This window comes from Balaenoptera borealis (assembly GCF_965194805.1).
Source record: "Balaenoptera borealis genome assembly, chromosome: 10".
Classification (NCBI taxonomy): domain Eukaryota; kingdom Metazoa; phylum Chordata; class Mammalia; order Artiodactyla; family Balaenopteridae; genus Balaenoptera; species Balaenoptera borealis.
In genome coordinates, this window is record NC_138874.1 from 52319794 (window position 1) to 52338159 (window position 18366).

The following is an 18366-nucleotide window of genomic DNA, read 5'->3' on the forward strand; positions in this document are numbered from 1 at the left end:
AGTTTCCTATTATCCATCACTTTTTGTAATATAAAATATAACAAAGTAACATTTTTCTTGCCCTTAATTCTGTGAGGTCCAGTGATTATATTTCAAACAAATGCCAAATTTGGCACCCAAATCAATCACTTTAACTGTGAAAAAGCCTAACATCTTATTTTAGTTTAAAGGTCTAAAAATCCCTTCTTTTATATAGCCTATATTCTTGTATGGGGAGACAGGCAATAGATAAATAAGCACATAAGTATATAATGCCATTTGTCATGGTAAACATAAACTTGAGTAAGAAGATAAAGGCTGGCTGAAGTGGAAGATGCTATTTTTATTTATGATTCTTAAAGGGCTTATGCAGGATATTATGTAAGGTAATGATAGCTCAGACCTGAAGAAGTCTGCTGTGCAATTCTTGTAGAAAGCACATGGTTAGAGTACAGGTCTTTTGCCTCCTTAGGAAGATTTATTCCTAGGCATTTTATTCTTTTTGATGTGATGGTAAATGGGATTGTTTCCTTGATTTCTCTTTCTGATATTTCGTTGTTACTGTATAGGAATGCAAGAGATTTATGTGTATTAATTTTGTATCCTGAAACTTTACCAAATTTATTGATGAGCTCTAGTAGTTTTCTGGTAGCATCTTCAGGATTTTCTATGTATAATATCATGTCACCTGCAAACAGTGACAGTTTTACTAAAAAGCACATGAAAAGATGTTCAACATCACTAATTATTTCAGAAATGCAAATCAAAACTACAATAAGGTACCACCTCACACCAGTCAAAATGGCCATCATCAAAAATCTACAAACAATAAATGCTGGAGAGGGTGTAGAGAAAAGGGAACCCTCCTACACTGTTGGTGGGAATGTAAATTGATACAACCACTGCGGAGAGCAGTACAGAGGTTCCTTAAAATTTTTTAAATATAGCTACCATATGATACAGCAATCCCACTCCTGGGCATATATCTGGAGAAAACCATAATTTGAAAAGATACATGCACCCCAATGTTCACTGCAGCACTATTTACAATAGCCAGGACATGGAAGCAGCTTAAATGTCCATCAACAGAGGAATGGATAAAGAAGATGTGGTATATATATACAATGGAATATTACTCAGCCATAAAAAAGAATTAAATAATGCCATTTGCAGCAACATTAGTGGACCTAGAGATTGTCATACTGAGTGAAGTAAGTCAGGCAGAGAAAGACAAGTATCATAGGATATTGCTTATATGTGGAATCTAAAAACAGGGTACAAATGAACTTATTTACAAAACAGAAATAGAGTTACAGATGTAGAAAACAAACTTATAGTTACTGGGGGTTGGGGGTGGGGAGGGATAAACTGGGAGAATGGGATTGACACATACACACTACTATATATAAAATAGATAGCTAATAAGGACCTACTGTATAGCACAGGGAACTCTACTCAATACTCTATAATGGCCTATATGGGAAAAATAATCTAAAAAACAGTGGATATATGTGTATGTACATCTGATTCACTTTGTGGTACACCTGAAACTAACATAACATTGTAAATCAACTATACTCCAATAAAAATTAAAAGAAAAAAGAAAGAAAGAAAGCACATGGTTAGAGAGGGCAGTAAGTGGAAAGACACCAGAAGTGTAGGCATGTCTGCCAAACTGGAGAAACAGTCAGGAGGGCTATGTACCTGAATTTCAAGGTGCAGGGAAGAGAGTTGTAGGGTAAGTATTCTTCAACAAATTGCTCCAAAAGTGGTTCTTGGGATTTCTGTGTTTATAACTAACTGGCCCATCAACAAAGGGGAGTCAATGAGGTAGAAGGGCTCCTGTTGAGTGCATAACAACACTGGGCTGTTTCCTTCTCCCGAGGTACAGGAAAATGTCCTGAACTAGGTGCTCAAAGACTCTGGATCTTGTCCTGTTACTTCCCCATCAGTGTGTGACCTCAAGAGCCTCACTTCACTTCCTGACCTTTGCTATCAGGCTCCAGAATATTTCTCCCTTTGAAACTCCATCATTTACTTTATGGATACTGGAAATACAAAAGTCTCAATATCCCTCCTACTCTGAGTTATGCCAAAGTCTGTTTCCTAAAAGTCATCACTTCATAAATTGTATCTTTCAGACTTTTTTTCTCTAGAAGGCTTATTCAACATTCCAGAAGTTACTTTTGAAATGTGGGCAGCCAAACATTTCATTTGAGTTAAGCGATCAGCCCCCCATAAGAGTTTTTAGGATGAAAAGAAAATAGAAAATAATAAAAACGTATTATTAGATTTAAGACAATATATTTACTAATTTATTTAATTACTAATGTAAGTTTAGTTATAAAAATTGAAATAAATTATTTAATAATTAACTTATCAGAAACAAACGATAAAAAAAAAAATCCCTTAAGATTCCACAACTAAACATCCTTCCATCCTCCCCATATTATTTTTCTATTCACAGTGCTAGCTATTTCCCCTGAATGTATTTTCAAAGGGAGATGCTTGGCTCCTTAAACTCAGCTACTCTGAGTCAGAAGCTCTGCATAGCACTTGTGTAGAGTTCCCTGAGTGCAAGGCTAGTCTGAATCAAAGCCCTTTTGGACCATGGACTCTCCCGCCAGCCCATGGCTCTGACCCTTTGGTGAAAGAGCACTTCCCAGAATGACTTCAAGCTGAACATCTCTCTCCCAGCATGAGAAACAGAGATCACTGACTGGTGCTGCTTTGTAGCTTAACCAACAGGTTTCTCAACGAACACTTTTTCCTACTCTAGTCACCTCTGTTCCCTTAGTCAAAAGTCTCTTCAAATGGTGCACACATGAGGAAGGTCATTAAGTGCACTGAGAGCGTACAATCTCACCTCTTGCTGACCGGTGCTAGCAAGCGATTCTGCTTTTCCTTGCCTTCAACTCTTTGCTTTCAGAGGAAACAGCAAGAGCCTCACTATAGAATTCTTCCCAGTAATGTCTGATTTAAATCTGCATATAAAGCTAGGTTACTCTGCTGCACGTCTTTTATTAAATTCCTTTAGAAAGCCCCCTGGAAACTGGCTTCTCTACAAACTGGCTTTGACACTATAAAGGAGTCATATCATTTCCAAAAAGGACAAAGTGCTTTAATTGGTATTCCCTTGGCAAGACTCCTGTGAGAATGTAGAGTGACTACGATGAATTCAGGAAATCTGCTTTCCACTGAAAAATGAAAAGGTGTAAATTCTTGAACGGTAAATAAATGTGAATGGTGCCTGAATAGATTCTCCACAGTCAACAAAGGGTCTGCAGAGCATGAAGAAAGGAAGGGAACATTTGCTAGCGGTTAGGCCTATGGAAAGAAAGTGTCGGAAAAACTGGCTTGATAAAGAACTGTGATCATTAGTGCCCAGGCACCGCGGAACGTAGTCTGGTGGGTAAAAATGATGCAACATGGGGCCTCAAGCAGCAAAATCAGGACCCAGAAACTAGAGTGAACATAACAATATATCGTGCAAATTTGATACTTTTGAGAGGGAAAAGCGGGATAATCCAAATCTGTCCTAAGGAAACCAAGACATACACTTACCCTAATTCACTGCATGTTTAAATTCACTCAGCAAGTATTTATTTTATGAAAATTCATTTGCAATCCAATAATCTTTGGACAAATTTGTTACTACTATAACATAAAAAAAATAAGAAGTAACGGTTGAATAAAGTTGATGAATTTCAACATCATGTGAGTCTCAAAAACTGAATTTCAAAATGTGTGATAATCAAAGGCTAAGGTAAAATTTAATTTTATCTGCTGAATGAAAATACCAGGAAGAATGCAAAAAAATTCCATTCAGCTTTTGGAGAAGGGTGAGTCCTAGTAATTAAAGGACTCTCTCTGCAAAATAGTAGGGCAGGAACATAAAATTTACAAAGAAAGAAGCACAGATAGCTCAAACTACAAAAGAAAAGGTAAGAAACTTTGAGCACCTAAGGCGTGGAAGCCCTCAGGGTAAAAAGAAGGATGGAGAAAGGAGGCTGGGACACTTCCTATTCATCCCTTCCCCTGGGAACAGGAAGAATTAGCAGAAGTTGCTCTAGGTGGTCACATGATTCAAGGAACTTGGAAGGAAAAACAATTCTAATATTCATATGTTTTGGACAATTGGATTTATAAGGGAAAACTAATAAAGGAGTGATTGGATCCTTGGGCAAGTCATTCAAGATTTTGGTAAACAGTCAAAACAGACTATCTAAAACAAGAGTGAAAAAACTTACTCTGTAATGAGACAAATAGTAAATGTTTTAGGCTTTGTGAGCCACATAGTTTCTGCTGTAGCACAAAGAGCAAGGTGTAATATATGGGTGTGTCTGTATGCCTAAAATTAGAATTTCATATAATTTTCACATTTCAGAAATTCTTCTTACAAATTTTTCAACCATCTAAAAATATTAAAATCATTCTTCACCCAAAGACCATACAAAACAGATGGTGGGCTAAGTTTGGCCCTAAGGACGTAAGTTTGCCAACCCCTGATCTAAGATAATAAGTAATGAGTCACAAATATAGGGAATAAAAATCAACAAAAGAGGAGTGATGCATTAGAAATATTTGGTAAGCAGCCAGTTATAAAGTAGAAAGGTGTCAATTTTATAATATTCAAAATGTTAGCATTTTCAGAAGTCCATGCATGCCTTTCTAATTAGTCCTAATTAATACAGTTTGGTAGGACTTTATCTAATTAAAACTGCTTGTTTTCTAAGGTGTTGGCTACTGGGCAAAACATTATTTTCTTAAATTAACTTTATCAATATAATTTACATGTAATTTTATGTGTACAATTTGCTGAGTTTTGACAAATGTATACACCCATGTAACCACCCTGGACTATTAGTCTTCATAAAAGTCTGCTGAGAATTTGTTTGGGACATCATTAAATCTAAAATCAATTTGGGGGGACTTCCCTGGTGGTACAGTGGTTAAGAATCCGCCTGCCAATGCAGGGGACATGGGTTCGATCCCTGGTCTGGGAAGATCCCACATGCCTCGGAGCAACAAAGCCCGTGTGCCACAACTACTGAGCCTGCACTCTAGAGCTCACGAGCCACAACTACTGGGCCCATGTGCTGCAACTACTGAAGACCTTGCGCCTAGAGCCCATGCTCCGCAACAAGAGAAGCCACCACAGTGAGAAGCCCAGACACCGCAACAAAGAGTAGCCCCTGCTCACTGCAACTAGAGAAAGCCCGTGTGCAGCAACAAAGACCCAACATCGCAGGGGAAAAAAAAAAATCATTTTGGGGAAAATTGACACCTTTAGCAATATTGAGTCCCCCAGTACAGAAATATGATAAACTCCAAATATTTAAGTGATTTTACTTTTTCTTAGTAATATTTTTGAATATTTGTAAAATTGAAATTTTTATAATTTTCAGAGTTTAGATCATGTATGTCTTTGTTAAATTTATCACTAAGTTTATTTTATTTTTAATGCTGAAATATACCGTACTTTTAAAAGATATATTTTCTAGTTGTTAGTTACTACTATATAGAAAAATATACTTTGAGTTTCATTGTATTTCTCTATTGTACTTTTCTTTTTTCTTTGGCTGCACCCTGTGGCATGCAGGATCTTAGTTCCCTGACCAGGGATCGAACCTGCGCCCCCTGCAGTGGAAGCTCTGAGTCTTAACCACTGGAGGACCAGGTAAGTCCCTATTGTACTTTTCCTATTTCATTAATTTTGCCCTTATTTTTATTTTTCCCTTGCTCCCATTATAAAATTGTTTTTTGTATACTGACCTTGTATTCTGTGATCCTATATTCTGTGATCTAAACTTATCTATCAGTTCTACTAGAATGGGTTTTTTTGTTGTTATAAATTTATTTTTTAGGATTTTCAATGTAGTTGAGAATATAATTTACCAATCTAGACAGTTTTACTTTTTCCTTTGTAATCAATATACTTTTTATTTATTATATTAATATTATTATGATTATTGATTTACTGTTCCGGCCAGAACATCCATAACATTGTACTGCTTTGGAAAACGGACATTCTCACTTTGTTCCTAACCTTAGGGAACAGTGTTTTGTCTTTCATTTTAAGTACAATTTTAAAGCTACTTTACTAGGTAAACGTAGTATTTAATGGTATGCTTTCATTTCCCTCCACAGTGAAGGAACTAATGATATCATGTAAAATAACAATGTAAGTGGTAATGTAAAACAGGGACTTCAGTGCATGTCTTGATTTTACACAGTATTTTTTTCACTATTTCTTCATTTCCAAATTGCATTACACAGAGTTCTAATTGTACAAGATAATATTCTACACTGGTTAGCTTCTAACTGATACCACCATAGCCTTTCTCTCTGGCAGTCTGAGTGAGACTTCAAAGAGAAAAACAGCAACTCGGTCCAGAAGACATATAAAGAAAAAAAATTTTTGAGGTCATGAAGAAAAGACACTATGGTGGACAATGAAAGAAGTTCAAAGAAATCATGACAGTGCAAGTAATTTAAATTTAAAAAATTATATATTATTCCAGTAAAAGCTATAAATCTATCCACTTCTATACATACAGTAGAATTGGACACAAAAGGTTTTTCTGGCTATATAAGCTGAAGTTGTATATTAAACTATGTTCCAATTCTAGAATCCATTTAAATGATTCATGTAAAGATGGTCCCTGTAAACTGGGACATGTAAATGTTTTTTTATTTATTTTATTTTTCTTTGTTTTTTCAAAAATTAATTTCCATCAAGTGAGCTATCCAAAATATGTTCCTCTTCCCTGAAACATAAAGTTAGAAAACTAACACAAAAAATCTAAATTTATGATGGTCCTGTCTTTGGAAAGCTCTCTGTATTCTCAGAGAACTTTTGATAAGGCACATGTGAAAATTCACAAAGAAAATATATGAAAGTCTACATTCTGAATACCTGTTACAGGATGAATTTTTGCTGAATTTTTTCCTCTCTTTGAGAGTATTTCACTTCTGACCACCCATGCTAGTCTCTCACAATTCACTTACGCCATCCTTTTCAAATTTCCTCTCTTTCTGGTTAAGCACCTTTTACCAAAAAGATGAGCCATTGAGCCTCCTTGTATGTTTCAAGAGGTTAAGAAAAACAATACGCAGAATTATAACGCTAGCTTAAAGTAATATGGGTTCAAAAGCAAAATTTGCATTAAATCAACTATAATTCAGATACCGAATGTTAATAAACATGGATATCCTCTTACACAATGTAAACGGTACCGTGAGAAAAAAAATAATTCTTTGAACTTCACCCTTTCAAGTTACTTTTTTGGGTTTCAGCTTCACGTTGCTCCACGAGCATATTTCTACAGCTTCTATAGCTAACATTCTTCAAGATATACAAAATCATAGGCAGCTTCAGTAGTACTAGTTCTATTCACAGTGGTAACAGCAATAGAAGCTATCTTCTTATTAGACTACTATTTACTAAGTACTTCATTTCTGTTAGCTCATTTTGTCAGCATAATAATCTTTTAAAGTAGGTATAATACCAAGTTCATTTTACAAAGGAGGAAACTGAAGCTTAGTTGAGATTTGTTACTTGCGTTAGTTTTAACCATTATATTATTAGGGCTCTTGCTGGGCTGCACCGCACAGACCCACAAGCCCCGTGCTTGCCCAGCTTCAAGACTGAAGAAAGAGCTGGGAGTCAGCAACAGAGACATCAGTGATTTAACGGATGGGGGAGCTTACATGTCTGACGCAAGGTCCTGGAGCGACACCCCACCGTGTGCTTCAGACGATGGGCAGGACATGGCAGCAGTCCTCACTCCCAGAGAAAGGGGAGATTGCCAGTTATAGGGGAATTGATTTCAGATGGGCTCATTAGTTACCAGGGAAACCAGCAGAGGGGAATGCCCCTCACAGCCCCCTTTAATAAAAACAATCACTAGCTGGGGCCTGGGGCAAGTATGTAGGAAGGTCAGTCATACGCATAAGATATAGGTGAAGCAGGCACTGGTCGGGCAGGGGAGGTACAGAGAGCAAGAGGACAGTCATCTTAAGTGGCCTGACCATACAGCTCTTAATCACTGTAAAATTTATACATAGATATTAAACACCAAACAGATAAAAAATATTAATACTCCCCACTCTCCAAGGTTAAGAATGAGATTCTACAAACTCAATTGTCCATACACTGAATCCAGTGGAGATAGTTATAGTAAATGTCACAGTATTTGACTCAGAAATTTTTAAAATAATCTAAACAATGGCAAACACAGTTATTCATCAAAATAAATATTAAAGACCGGTATAATCATATTTTTTTGTAAAACTATAAAATATCAGGCTATGATCTTAAGTTAGTATTTTATCATCTCAAGAGCACTGAAGAACACTCATGAAAATTCAGGCACAAGACTGGATTCTGTAACACTCACACACATTCTCAAGAGCATAGCTTAGCCCTCCCTGAACTTGCAAAATTATACATGTATTGCCTTAATGTTGACACTCTTTAGATACTCTAAATAAAGTTTTGCAGTTCTAAGTTCAGGATATCGGTCAGCATTACATCTGACCTTTTAAAGAGATTATACCAGATCAATTTTATTATCTTCTATGTTAAAGGGACAGTCCTCAAAGAAAAAAAAAAAAGATTTTCATTAATTACACCTGAGTTAGACTTCTATTTTCATACTATAATCCAATTAGCAGTTAAGTACAAAGGTTTATGGGTCATCATCCAAGGAATCCCTGCAGAAGTGCTGTACAGGTGCCCTTAGCGGCTGTCTAGGAGACTGGGGGTGTACGGACAGAGATAATGGGCCTCTAGACTATCCTGCATGGTTTCAAGCACACGATTTCTGCTTTTATCTGTTTTTTTTGGCCATAAAATGTGTTTGAAGAAAGAGTATCTTTACCTCAACATTCAAAAACACATTCTTGGGCTTCCCTGGTGGCACAGTGGTTGAGAATCCGCCTGCCAATGCAGGGGACACGGGTTCGAGCCCTGGTCTGGGAAGATCCCACATGCCACGGAGCAACTAGGCCCGTGAGCCACAACTACTGAGCCTGAGCGTCTGGAGCCTGTGCTCCGCAACAAGAGAGGCCGCGATAATGAGAGGCCCGCGCACCGCGATGAAGAGTGGCCCTCACTTGCCGCAACTAGAGAAAGCCCTCGCACAGAAACGAAGACCCAACACAGCCATAAATAATAAATAAATAAATAAACCCAAAGTTTAAAAAAAGAAAAAAATAGATGTAACACTCAAGATTTCAGCTAAAAAAAAAAAAAAACAACATTCTTTCAAACCGAACACTTACCAGTATGTTCTCAGCTGGCTGGAACATCAGGTTCTAAGGGATCTTAACACTAACGCCCTCAACTGGAGCTATCCAGCAGGGATTAAGGGCCAATATAATTTAATATTTTTATTAGTAATCTAGGTGAAGGAACTAAGATTATATTTCTAATTAATACTAATTTAGGTATGGTCACCAACCAAAATTAAAAACAACCTGATAAATTACCTGAAGAATCATTTAGAAATATAATGAAGTTTAATAGCATTAGGATTTGGGGCCAAGAACAAACACACCAAATCGAAATGGAGAAGGGATATACAGGCAACGACAGTATAAAAAATAAAAACAAAAAAGTTATTGTCTATCCAATAATCATGGTGTTTAAGAGGGGAAAAAATAGGCTAACAGTAGTTGGCTGTATTAATAGCAGTAATGTAAGAATACATCTTCCACTTTATTTGACATCGGACAGGCTCTAATTAGAGTATGCTTTTTGATGGTCTCATTTGAGAAGTTTGTTGAAAAGTTAAATAAGGACTAGTAAAGAACACAAAATACTAAATTATTTCTGTGAGGAAAAGTTAAAAGAAACTGAAGCATTTACCTTGAAAAAGAGATGACTATAGGGAAAAATTACTGCCCTCTAAGGCTGTTAATAATTACAATAAATTGTCCTCCTGCCCTAAAGAGGACTACTGCATATGAGGGATATACAGAAATAATGGCAAGACAATTTAATTTGCTATAGGTAAGCTATTTTGATAATAAGAAAAAATTTTAAATACTAGAATATTCAAGTGGGAGAGGTTATAAGACTTTTACCCCTAGATAGCTTTTGCAGAAAAAAACAAAACAAAATGCATTCCCTGCCCTGGTTCACCTATGCTACTTCACTGGTTTATCTTCTCAAATATCCACCAAGGGATACTGGAAATGTGGGGCTTTCACTCTTGTAAAGTGACCTCCTGAAGTTTATGTGCCTTCTTCATCCTTTCAGTGTTTCCCTCCTGGTTCCAGCTCTGAATTAATACTAGCCCACTAGTCACCTAGTCCACACAGGTAAGGAATAAAAACTTTTGTTAGAAGAAGAAACTATTTGGCAAAGGTACTTTGCAGTTCAGACATAGTACTAGTACAGTACCACTGTTCCCGGTCACATACAAACAAATACTTCTAGGCTGTTCAGAAATATATATTCTGAGGTTTCTCTCTGTATAACTGGCTTGCTTGAAGGTTTTCCCAAGCTCTGAAGTGCTACATCCCATGTCTTGACACCTCTAGACTTTCTCTTACAATTTCTTCCATAAGCGTCCATCTGCCCTGCCAGGCTCCTCGACTTTTGTTGGCCCTTTTCCCTACAACGTCCTCAGTTGGCTCCATTTTTATGAACTGCTCCATGTAACCTATGACATTCAGACCTGTCAGATACTACTAATGCTCCATCCTTATCTCCTCAGTACATCCAATTCCATCTCACAGTCTTACTAACAGTTAATTCCAGAGGCCTTCAAATTGAACTCTACTCATACTTACAAATTGCACTCACCAGTCTTACTGATTCTTCTTTCCTTTACTCTGCCTCAGGGTGGATTTTTTGGCCACAAGAGCTTCATTGGCCCTACAGGAGGCTCTGGTAACACCTCTGAAGAGAGGTGGCCTTTAACCAAGGGTGAATAGGTGGATAAACTGGATTTTGTTTCCCTAAGGTAAGATAATTCTGAGGTGTGCTCTACAGTACCCTCCTAGAGTTCCCCAGGCTCAAGTCCCAGTTGTCTGCAGTGACTCATAATCACCACTTGTTGGTTCTCTGTCTCACTTTTTCCTAAACAGACTAATGTTAACACAAATATTTGACTCTGCCTCCAGGTGAACCAATCCTAAAATAATCTATCTCCATATATTTACATGTGCATTTTCCAAAGAACTTCTATTGTTTGTTTGTTTTTTCTTTTTAATAGCATTAAAAAAATATCCCACATAAACATTTTGAGTAAAAACAAATAATCTTGGTCTGTGTATATGCGGTGTGCCCACAACAAATGACTCACTTTCACACTCAGAAAGATGGTATATATTCTCCCAAATAGACAACTCTCAAACATTTCTTGTTTCTAGCAGTTACAAGTGAGATTTCTTACTGAACACTCTGATTCTATGATCTAGTATGAGCGGGTTCAGCCATAGAAATACCTTGTTTTAAACACATTTTTCTGTAAATTTCAGTAGTGATGAGAAAGATCCTCTCCTTTCTGCTCAAGAAAAGAAAGTAAATTACTTTATGTATTGTTCTTTGGCTTTTGATATGCTATGTGACACTTCAGCAAATCCTGCACACAATGAATTCTATCATTTCTGCACCTGTGGCAGTTAAATGTGCTCATTTGCATAAGTTACAACCATATACATAAGTAAAAGTGTTGTTTGTGACAGTAGGTCTGATTTGGGGGATACATATGAATTTCTAAAGTTCTAATGGATTTTAGCATTGACATTACGGCATAGAAATAAAATATTTCTTGCAATCATTCCAGGCATACCAGATGGTGAAAAGTGTTACAATAATTCAATGGAAGGTAAAGCAAACTTACCCGAATCATCATGACTGAACATCTGATATCATGAATTGTATCATAGATCTTTTTTGAGATGTCCACAAACTGATTATCATCAAACACATCCAAAGAGTTTTTACTTAAGGCTTCCAAGGCAACATTCACTTGTGTTACAAATTCCGGAATTGCTGTTAAAATGAATAAGAAAGAGAAAATTGTCCTATTTGTATTTTCAGATTTCTGGAGTTTCCAGGAAATGAAGAATCATATTTTTAAACAAATACTTGATTAAAAAAATTTCCATTATATTTTAAATGTAGGGAGACAAAACATTTTGGCAGGATAACCTTGAATCTCTGAAATACAAAGGTAACCAAAGACAAGAAAGGCATCGTTATGGAAATGTTTTAAAAGATTATCTTTCTCCTTTATGGCATTTTTGTTTTTACCAATTCTGGAACCATATAATTATTTTTCATCCTATCCAATGTAAGCTCAAAGAAATGACAAAAAAGAATTGGTGTGAATAATAGTTGAAATTGTAAACATAAAAATATTTAAAGAAAAAAACATGTGAGTTGCTAAATAGAAGAAAATTAACTAAAGATACTAATTCTACTCATAGAAATAATAAAACTACTGTAAACTTTCTTTTGATAAAATATTTTCTCATCATCAAAAAGATTAATGAAAAGAAACTGGTGATCTTATATGCAAAACGTTTCTATGTAAAATAACAAAACATTGAATGAGTGTAGGGATATATCAATCAGTAAGGCCAATCCATAGAACGCCCTTTTTTTTATTAAGATTTGAAAATAGTCTCAATTAAAAACGTTTCTCCAACTTTACTTTTAAGGTTAATGATAACAACATTCATTAACTCTTCAGTAGATTCAAGGCAGTTTTCTAAGTGTTTGCTGTGATTTAAATCTTAAAACAACCCCAGTATTAACTTGGGGTTCATACTTAGTTGAATGACACAGAGAAATCAAGAATCTTTCACAGAGTCATTCTGCTAATATGACTTTTAACTACTATACCATATTATATTGAATAAGTTTCTTCCCCATGTGAATATGCAGGATAAAAGCAGATTAATTTTTAGAGCAATGATTCCAAACCTGGAAGATATAGTACTTTATCTAACACAAAAATATTAATAAATATTATTTTTTCCTAAATCCAAATCTCTATCTGCATGTATGGCATACCATGTCTTGCAATCCTACCTGCCATGTTCTTGATATGGGGAAATGTTGGCAATATACATAGGTACCCATATTTTATCTAGTCTCAACTTTCCTCCACCTACTAAAATATATCACCTATACCCTAATTCTTAGTTACTATACCCACCAGGATTATCCACTGTGCTTTTCTCCTCTGTCCATTCTCTAGGTGTACCATCCAATAAAAAGGGGCACCTGGCCACATAGGGCCACATATGACTATGAAACATTAAATTCATTAAAATTTAATTTAATTTGAAATTGAGTTCCTCAATCACATTTACCACATTCCAAGTGCTCAGTATACACCTATGGCTATTGAATTCTGTTTTGAGAGTGGCAATATGGAATGTTTCTATCATACCAAAACTTCTATTGGATAATATTATTCAATAGTGAGATTTCGGGCTTCCCTGGTGGCGCAGTGGTTGAGAATCTGCCTGCCAATGCAGGGGACATGGGTTCGAGCCCTGGTCTGGGAAGATACCACATGCCGCAGAGCAACTAGGCCCGTGAGCCACAATTACTGAGCCTGCGCGTCTGGAGCCTGTGCTCCGCAACAAGAGAGGCCGCGATAGTGAGAGGCCCGCGCACCGCGATGAAGAGTGGCCCCCGCTTGCAGCAACTAGAGAAAGCCCTCGCGCAGAAACAAAGACCCAACACAGCCATAAATAAATAAATAAAATTAAAAAAAAAAAAAAATAGTGAGATTTCATGAAATCACTGTCTGACTTTCAGTGAACAGAATAACAAAGGCAAGGAGAAAGCTAACTCACACCACTTTGCGCAGGAGAAACACTCCTGAACCACAATTCCCACTAATTTAGATGTGACTCCCAAAGTGTATCTCTAATCTAACCTTTTCCCTGAATTCCAGAGCTATAAATCCAAAATAGTCCACTGCAAAATTCTACCTAAATCTTTCATAACACCTCAAATCCATCCTATCTAAACCTAAACACATTCTTTTCTACCTGGAAAGCCTAATTTTCTTGTAATGTTTTCTAACTTGACGCCCAGTCATCAATGAAAAAAAACTCAGGTGTTTTCTTTTACCTCCTACTCTTTTTTAACCTCTGTATCCAAATGTCCTCTAAGTGTAATCTCCTCTACCATATAAGTACATTTTAAATCCATTGCCAGTGCAGCCCCACTGCCTCTAGCCATCATTATCTCCTGCTTGAGCACTCACCAGAGTCCTCCTGCCTAAGATCTTCTCATCCTTCAGACTCATCATAAGTATAATCTTATTGACAAAGCCAACTCTTAGCAGTAAGTACAACAGTGTCTGTCACAAAATAGATTCTCAATAAGTTGTTTTATTAGTGAGTCACGTCACTACACTGTTCAAAAATGTTCACTGGTTCCTTGAAACTTTTTCCTGTTTGTAGCCCAAGTGTCTAGCCTGGCACATAGTAGATAAGCAATTGAATTAAGTAATCGAATGAGTTAATGAATGAATAAATATAAAAACTCCACAAAAATGCAGGTACAAATGCAACATGTTAAGCTTGCATTTCAATGTAATTTAGGTTTTGTTCCTACTCGGGAATCTCCAAAAATATACTTATGTGGGCTTATAAGAATATTCGAGATATTTAATGAGTTAATCTTTACTTTTTATAGTGTTGAGAGAGGAGGAAACTCTTAAGGAAATGTGTCCAGTTATTTCACACTTCCTTCAGGTTCTTGGGGTGAACAGCAAACCCCCCAACAAAACTTCTACTCCAAAGAACATGACAGAGAGGCTCCTAATCACTTTGACATCCTCTATTAACCCTAAAGACATAGCTAAATATAAAGAGTTGTGGTCTCAAAACTTCTGGTGGTCTACCACTGACAAAACTCTTTTCATAGTCTTCCCCACTAAAAAAAGGTTTTTCTCATCCACCAAACAAGTGTGCCATACAATAATAATTTAACTCTTTCTATCCACATCTTCAATTTGTTACTAACTGCCTCTACAATTTGAAACTGCTCCTATCATCTTCCTATGTAGATCTTGGCCAAAAAAGAGAGACAAGCATCAAATCATGTAAAGGTCTAGTTTTCACTGCCATGTGAGATAATGTGAGAAACATTTGGCATATTTTAAGGAAAATACATCATAGCCTTTTCATTATTGCAACATGATTTCAATTTAACTCCTCTAGGGGCCTCTTACTAATAGACTAATATTAGTTCCAATTAAAATAAAATCTTTCAGAAGCAAATGTTTAATTTCTGAAGTACAGATGGAAACTACTACTTTTTTCACTCTAACAGCATAAATGAACTATTCAAAGCCGACATGTAATACATTTCTCATTTCATTAGCTTAAACATCAGCTGTGGGTGTGCTTTATTCATACTATGGACATATGGTTGCTTGGATCAGAGTGGGCGTGAAATTTTTTAATGCTTTCAAGAAAATACAAAGTGAGTATAATTAAGTAGCCAGTTAGTGGTAATTTAGAAGGAAAAACAAATTGACAAAGCTATCTCAAATCCATAATCTACCTACATTTCAAGAAAACAAGGTTTACACACAGTATACCATCCATCATGTTATACAATCATTGATCAGAGAAGGGGACACCTCAATCAAATTCACTCTAATCATTTGACATCCCAGGTAGAATCAACTGTTCTGAACTTTGGAGTGTAGATTTATTAAACAGAAGCGGCTTTGGGTCAATACCTTGTCAACTTCAAAGCATCTTGTCTATTTTATACTGCCAGATTCTAAGCCAGTCCTGAACTCGTTAGAAGTCTGTACTTTCTCTACCGACCTTATTCAGAATATGCAGAATAATAATATCCATTGATATTATCCATTGCAGATATTATTGATATGATATTATCCATGCAGAATAATAATATCCATTGATGAGTGCTTACTCATCTTGGCACTGTGCTAAGCATTTTGTATGCATTGTCTCATTTAATCCCCACAGCAGCCCTGTGAGGCAGGAACTATTATTATCCTGATTTCACTGATGAGGAAACTGAGGTCAAACAGCTAATAAGTGGCAGGCTGGTAACTGAGACTCCAGAGCTTGCTCTCTGAGCCCCAAAGCTGCACTGCCTCCTTTTGATAAGTAAAATACTTTGGGCTTCTTAATTTCAGTGCTCCTGGGGCACTGAAATTAATGTTAATGTTAATTAACATTAATGTTAATGTCAATTAATTTCTAAATTAATGTTAATTTTCTGGCAATAGAGCCAACTTCTCCCAGGCCTTGAGTCTCTCTCTGGTACTAACTCAGGAATATTTTATCCCTTGTCATTTCTTGCTAAGTTTATTATGTGCTTTTGAAAGTAGGTAAGGGTACATAATTATTGGATTAAGTAGGAAAAAAATCCAGACTCATTATAGGTAATCATCTCCAATGATGTCACTAAATTATGTTTTCTATCATTAATAAAATGCAGATTAAAATATTTCTAATCATACTATTATCTTTGAAAATTACCAATGATAGAGGTATTTGGCTTTGAAAATTCACATAATGCTGTCACCATTTCTTTACATGATGCTAAGTAAGTGGGAAGAAATTACAGCAGAAAGTGCAACTAAGCATATGCATGACTTCTATAAATGCCTCATACTCTTCATTTTTTAGATTTATTGAACAAACATTGATTATCAAGGGTCATACTTTTTTTTTTTTTTTAAGGAAGCCAAGAGTATGTATCAGTACTGTGTTTGGTCCCTCACAGATTACGTATCATAAAAGTCAATAACTGGTGAGAATTTTTCCTTTTTTCAAATGAGAGAATCAAGGATCAGAGTGAGTGCTTTATGACACATCACACAGTTAACAAGAACCATACTGGCCTCATTATTCTACTGTACCCCTACCTTTCCATGTCCTGGCTATTGTAAATAGAGCTGCAATGAACATTGTGGTACATGACTCTTTTTGAATTATGGTTTTCTCAGGGTATATGCCCAGTAGTGGGATTGCTGTGTCGTATGGTAGTTCTATTTTTAGTATATATTCTTTTGTATCAAGTTTCACTCAACATTAAACTTAGGTGATTTGGGGCTTCCCTGGTGGCGCAGTGGTTGAGAGTCTGCCTGCCAGTGCAGGGGACACGGGTTCGAGCCCTGGTCTGGGAGGATCCCACATGCCGCGGAGCAACTGGGCCCATGAGCCACAATTGCTGAGCCTGCGCGTCTGGAGCCTGTGCTCCGCAGCGAGAGAGGCCGCGATAGTGAGAGGCCCGCGCACCGCGATGAAGAGTGGCCCCCGCTTGCCGCAACTAGAGAAAGCCCTCGCACAGAAACGAAGACCCAACACAGCATAAATAAATAAATAAATAAAATTAAGGATTAAACTTAGGTGATTTGACTCACATTGCTGTATGTAGGTTTAGATTTCTCATTCTTATTACTGTATAGTATTCCAATGTACAATTATACCACAATTTATTTATCCATTCTATAGTTAATGGGCATTTGGATAATTTCCAGTTTGGGACTACTATACATAGTGATGCTATGAAATATTGTGTACTTTTTGGTGCTAGGAATATATGTACATATTTTCAGGGAATTTACATACATATTTTCAGGGACTATACCTATCAGTGGAATTTCTGAATCACAGAATATATTTTTGTACCATGTTAATAGACACTGACAGTTTCCAAAGTGGTTGGACACATTTTACTCGTATCAACAGTGCCTGAGAGTTCTAGCTGGTTTACATCCTCACTAACACTTGGCATATTCCAGCTTTTACATTTTAGCCTTTCTGGAGGGTATAGTTCCCTCTTCCTTTTTAATATATTGATCAGGTGTGTGTGTGTGTGTGTGTGTGTGTGTGTGTGTGTTCTACTGGTTAAGCCTCCGGATTACTTTCATTGTTTATCTACTCTCTTGTTGTTCTTGAGTTTAAACAGTTTAAATTTTCCTCCTTTAGAATCACCCACCATCTTATCTATTGCTTAAGCTCATTCTTTAACCTCTTCAGTTTCTACTATCAAGAAAGGCACAGGGCTTCCCTGGTGGCACAGCGGTTAAGAATCTGCCTGCCAATGCAAGGGTCATGGGTTCAAGCCCTGGTCCGGGAAGATCCCACATGCCACGGAGCAACTGGGCCCGTGCACCACAACTACTGAGCCTGTGCTCTAGAGCCCGTGCTCCTCAACAAAGAGAAGACACCGCAATGAGAAGCCCGCGCACAGCAACGAAGAGTAGCCCCTGCTTACCGCAACTAGCGAAAGACCATGCACAGCAATGAAGACCCAACGCAGCCGAAAATAAATTAATTAATTAAAAAGAAAAGAAAAGCACACACAGGAAAAGAGTGAAAGAAAAATAGAGAAGTAAAGGAGCTCCACGA

At 36.7% G+C, this 18366-nt stretch overlaps 1 protein-coding gene across 5 annotated transcripts in view; it reads right to left on the minus strand.

The window, feature by feature from the left end:
* Nucleotides 1-18366, minus strand: part of CTNNA3 (catenin alpha 3) — a 1737547-nt gene that overhangs the window by 330260 nt on the left and 1388921 nt on the right. For all 5 annotated transcript variants that reach the window (XM_082408616.1, XM_082408615.1, XM_082408617.1 and 2 more), the window contains one exon: nucleotides 11838-11989. In XM_082408616.1, the coding sequence (XP_082264742.1) occupies nucleotides 11838-11989 (152 nt within the window). The remainder of the gene's footprint in view (nucleotides 1-11837; nucleotides 11990-18366) is intronic.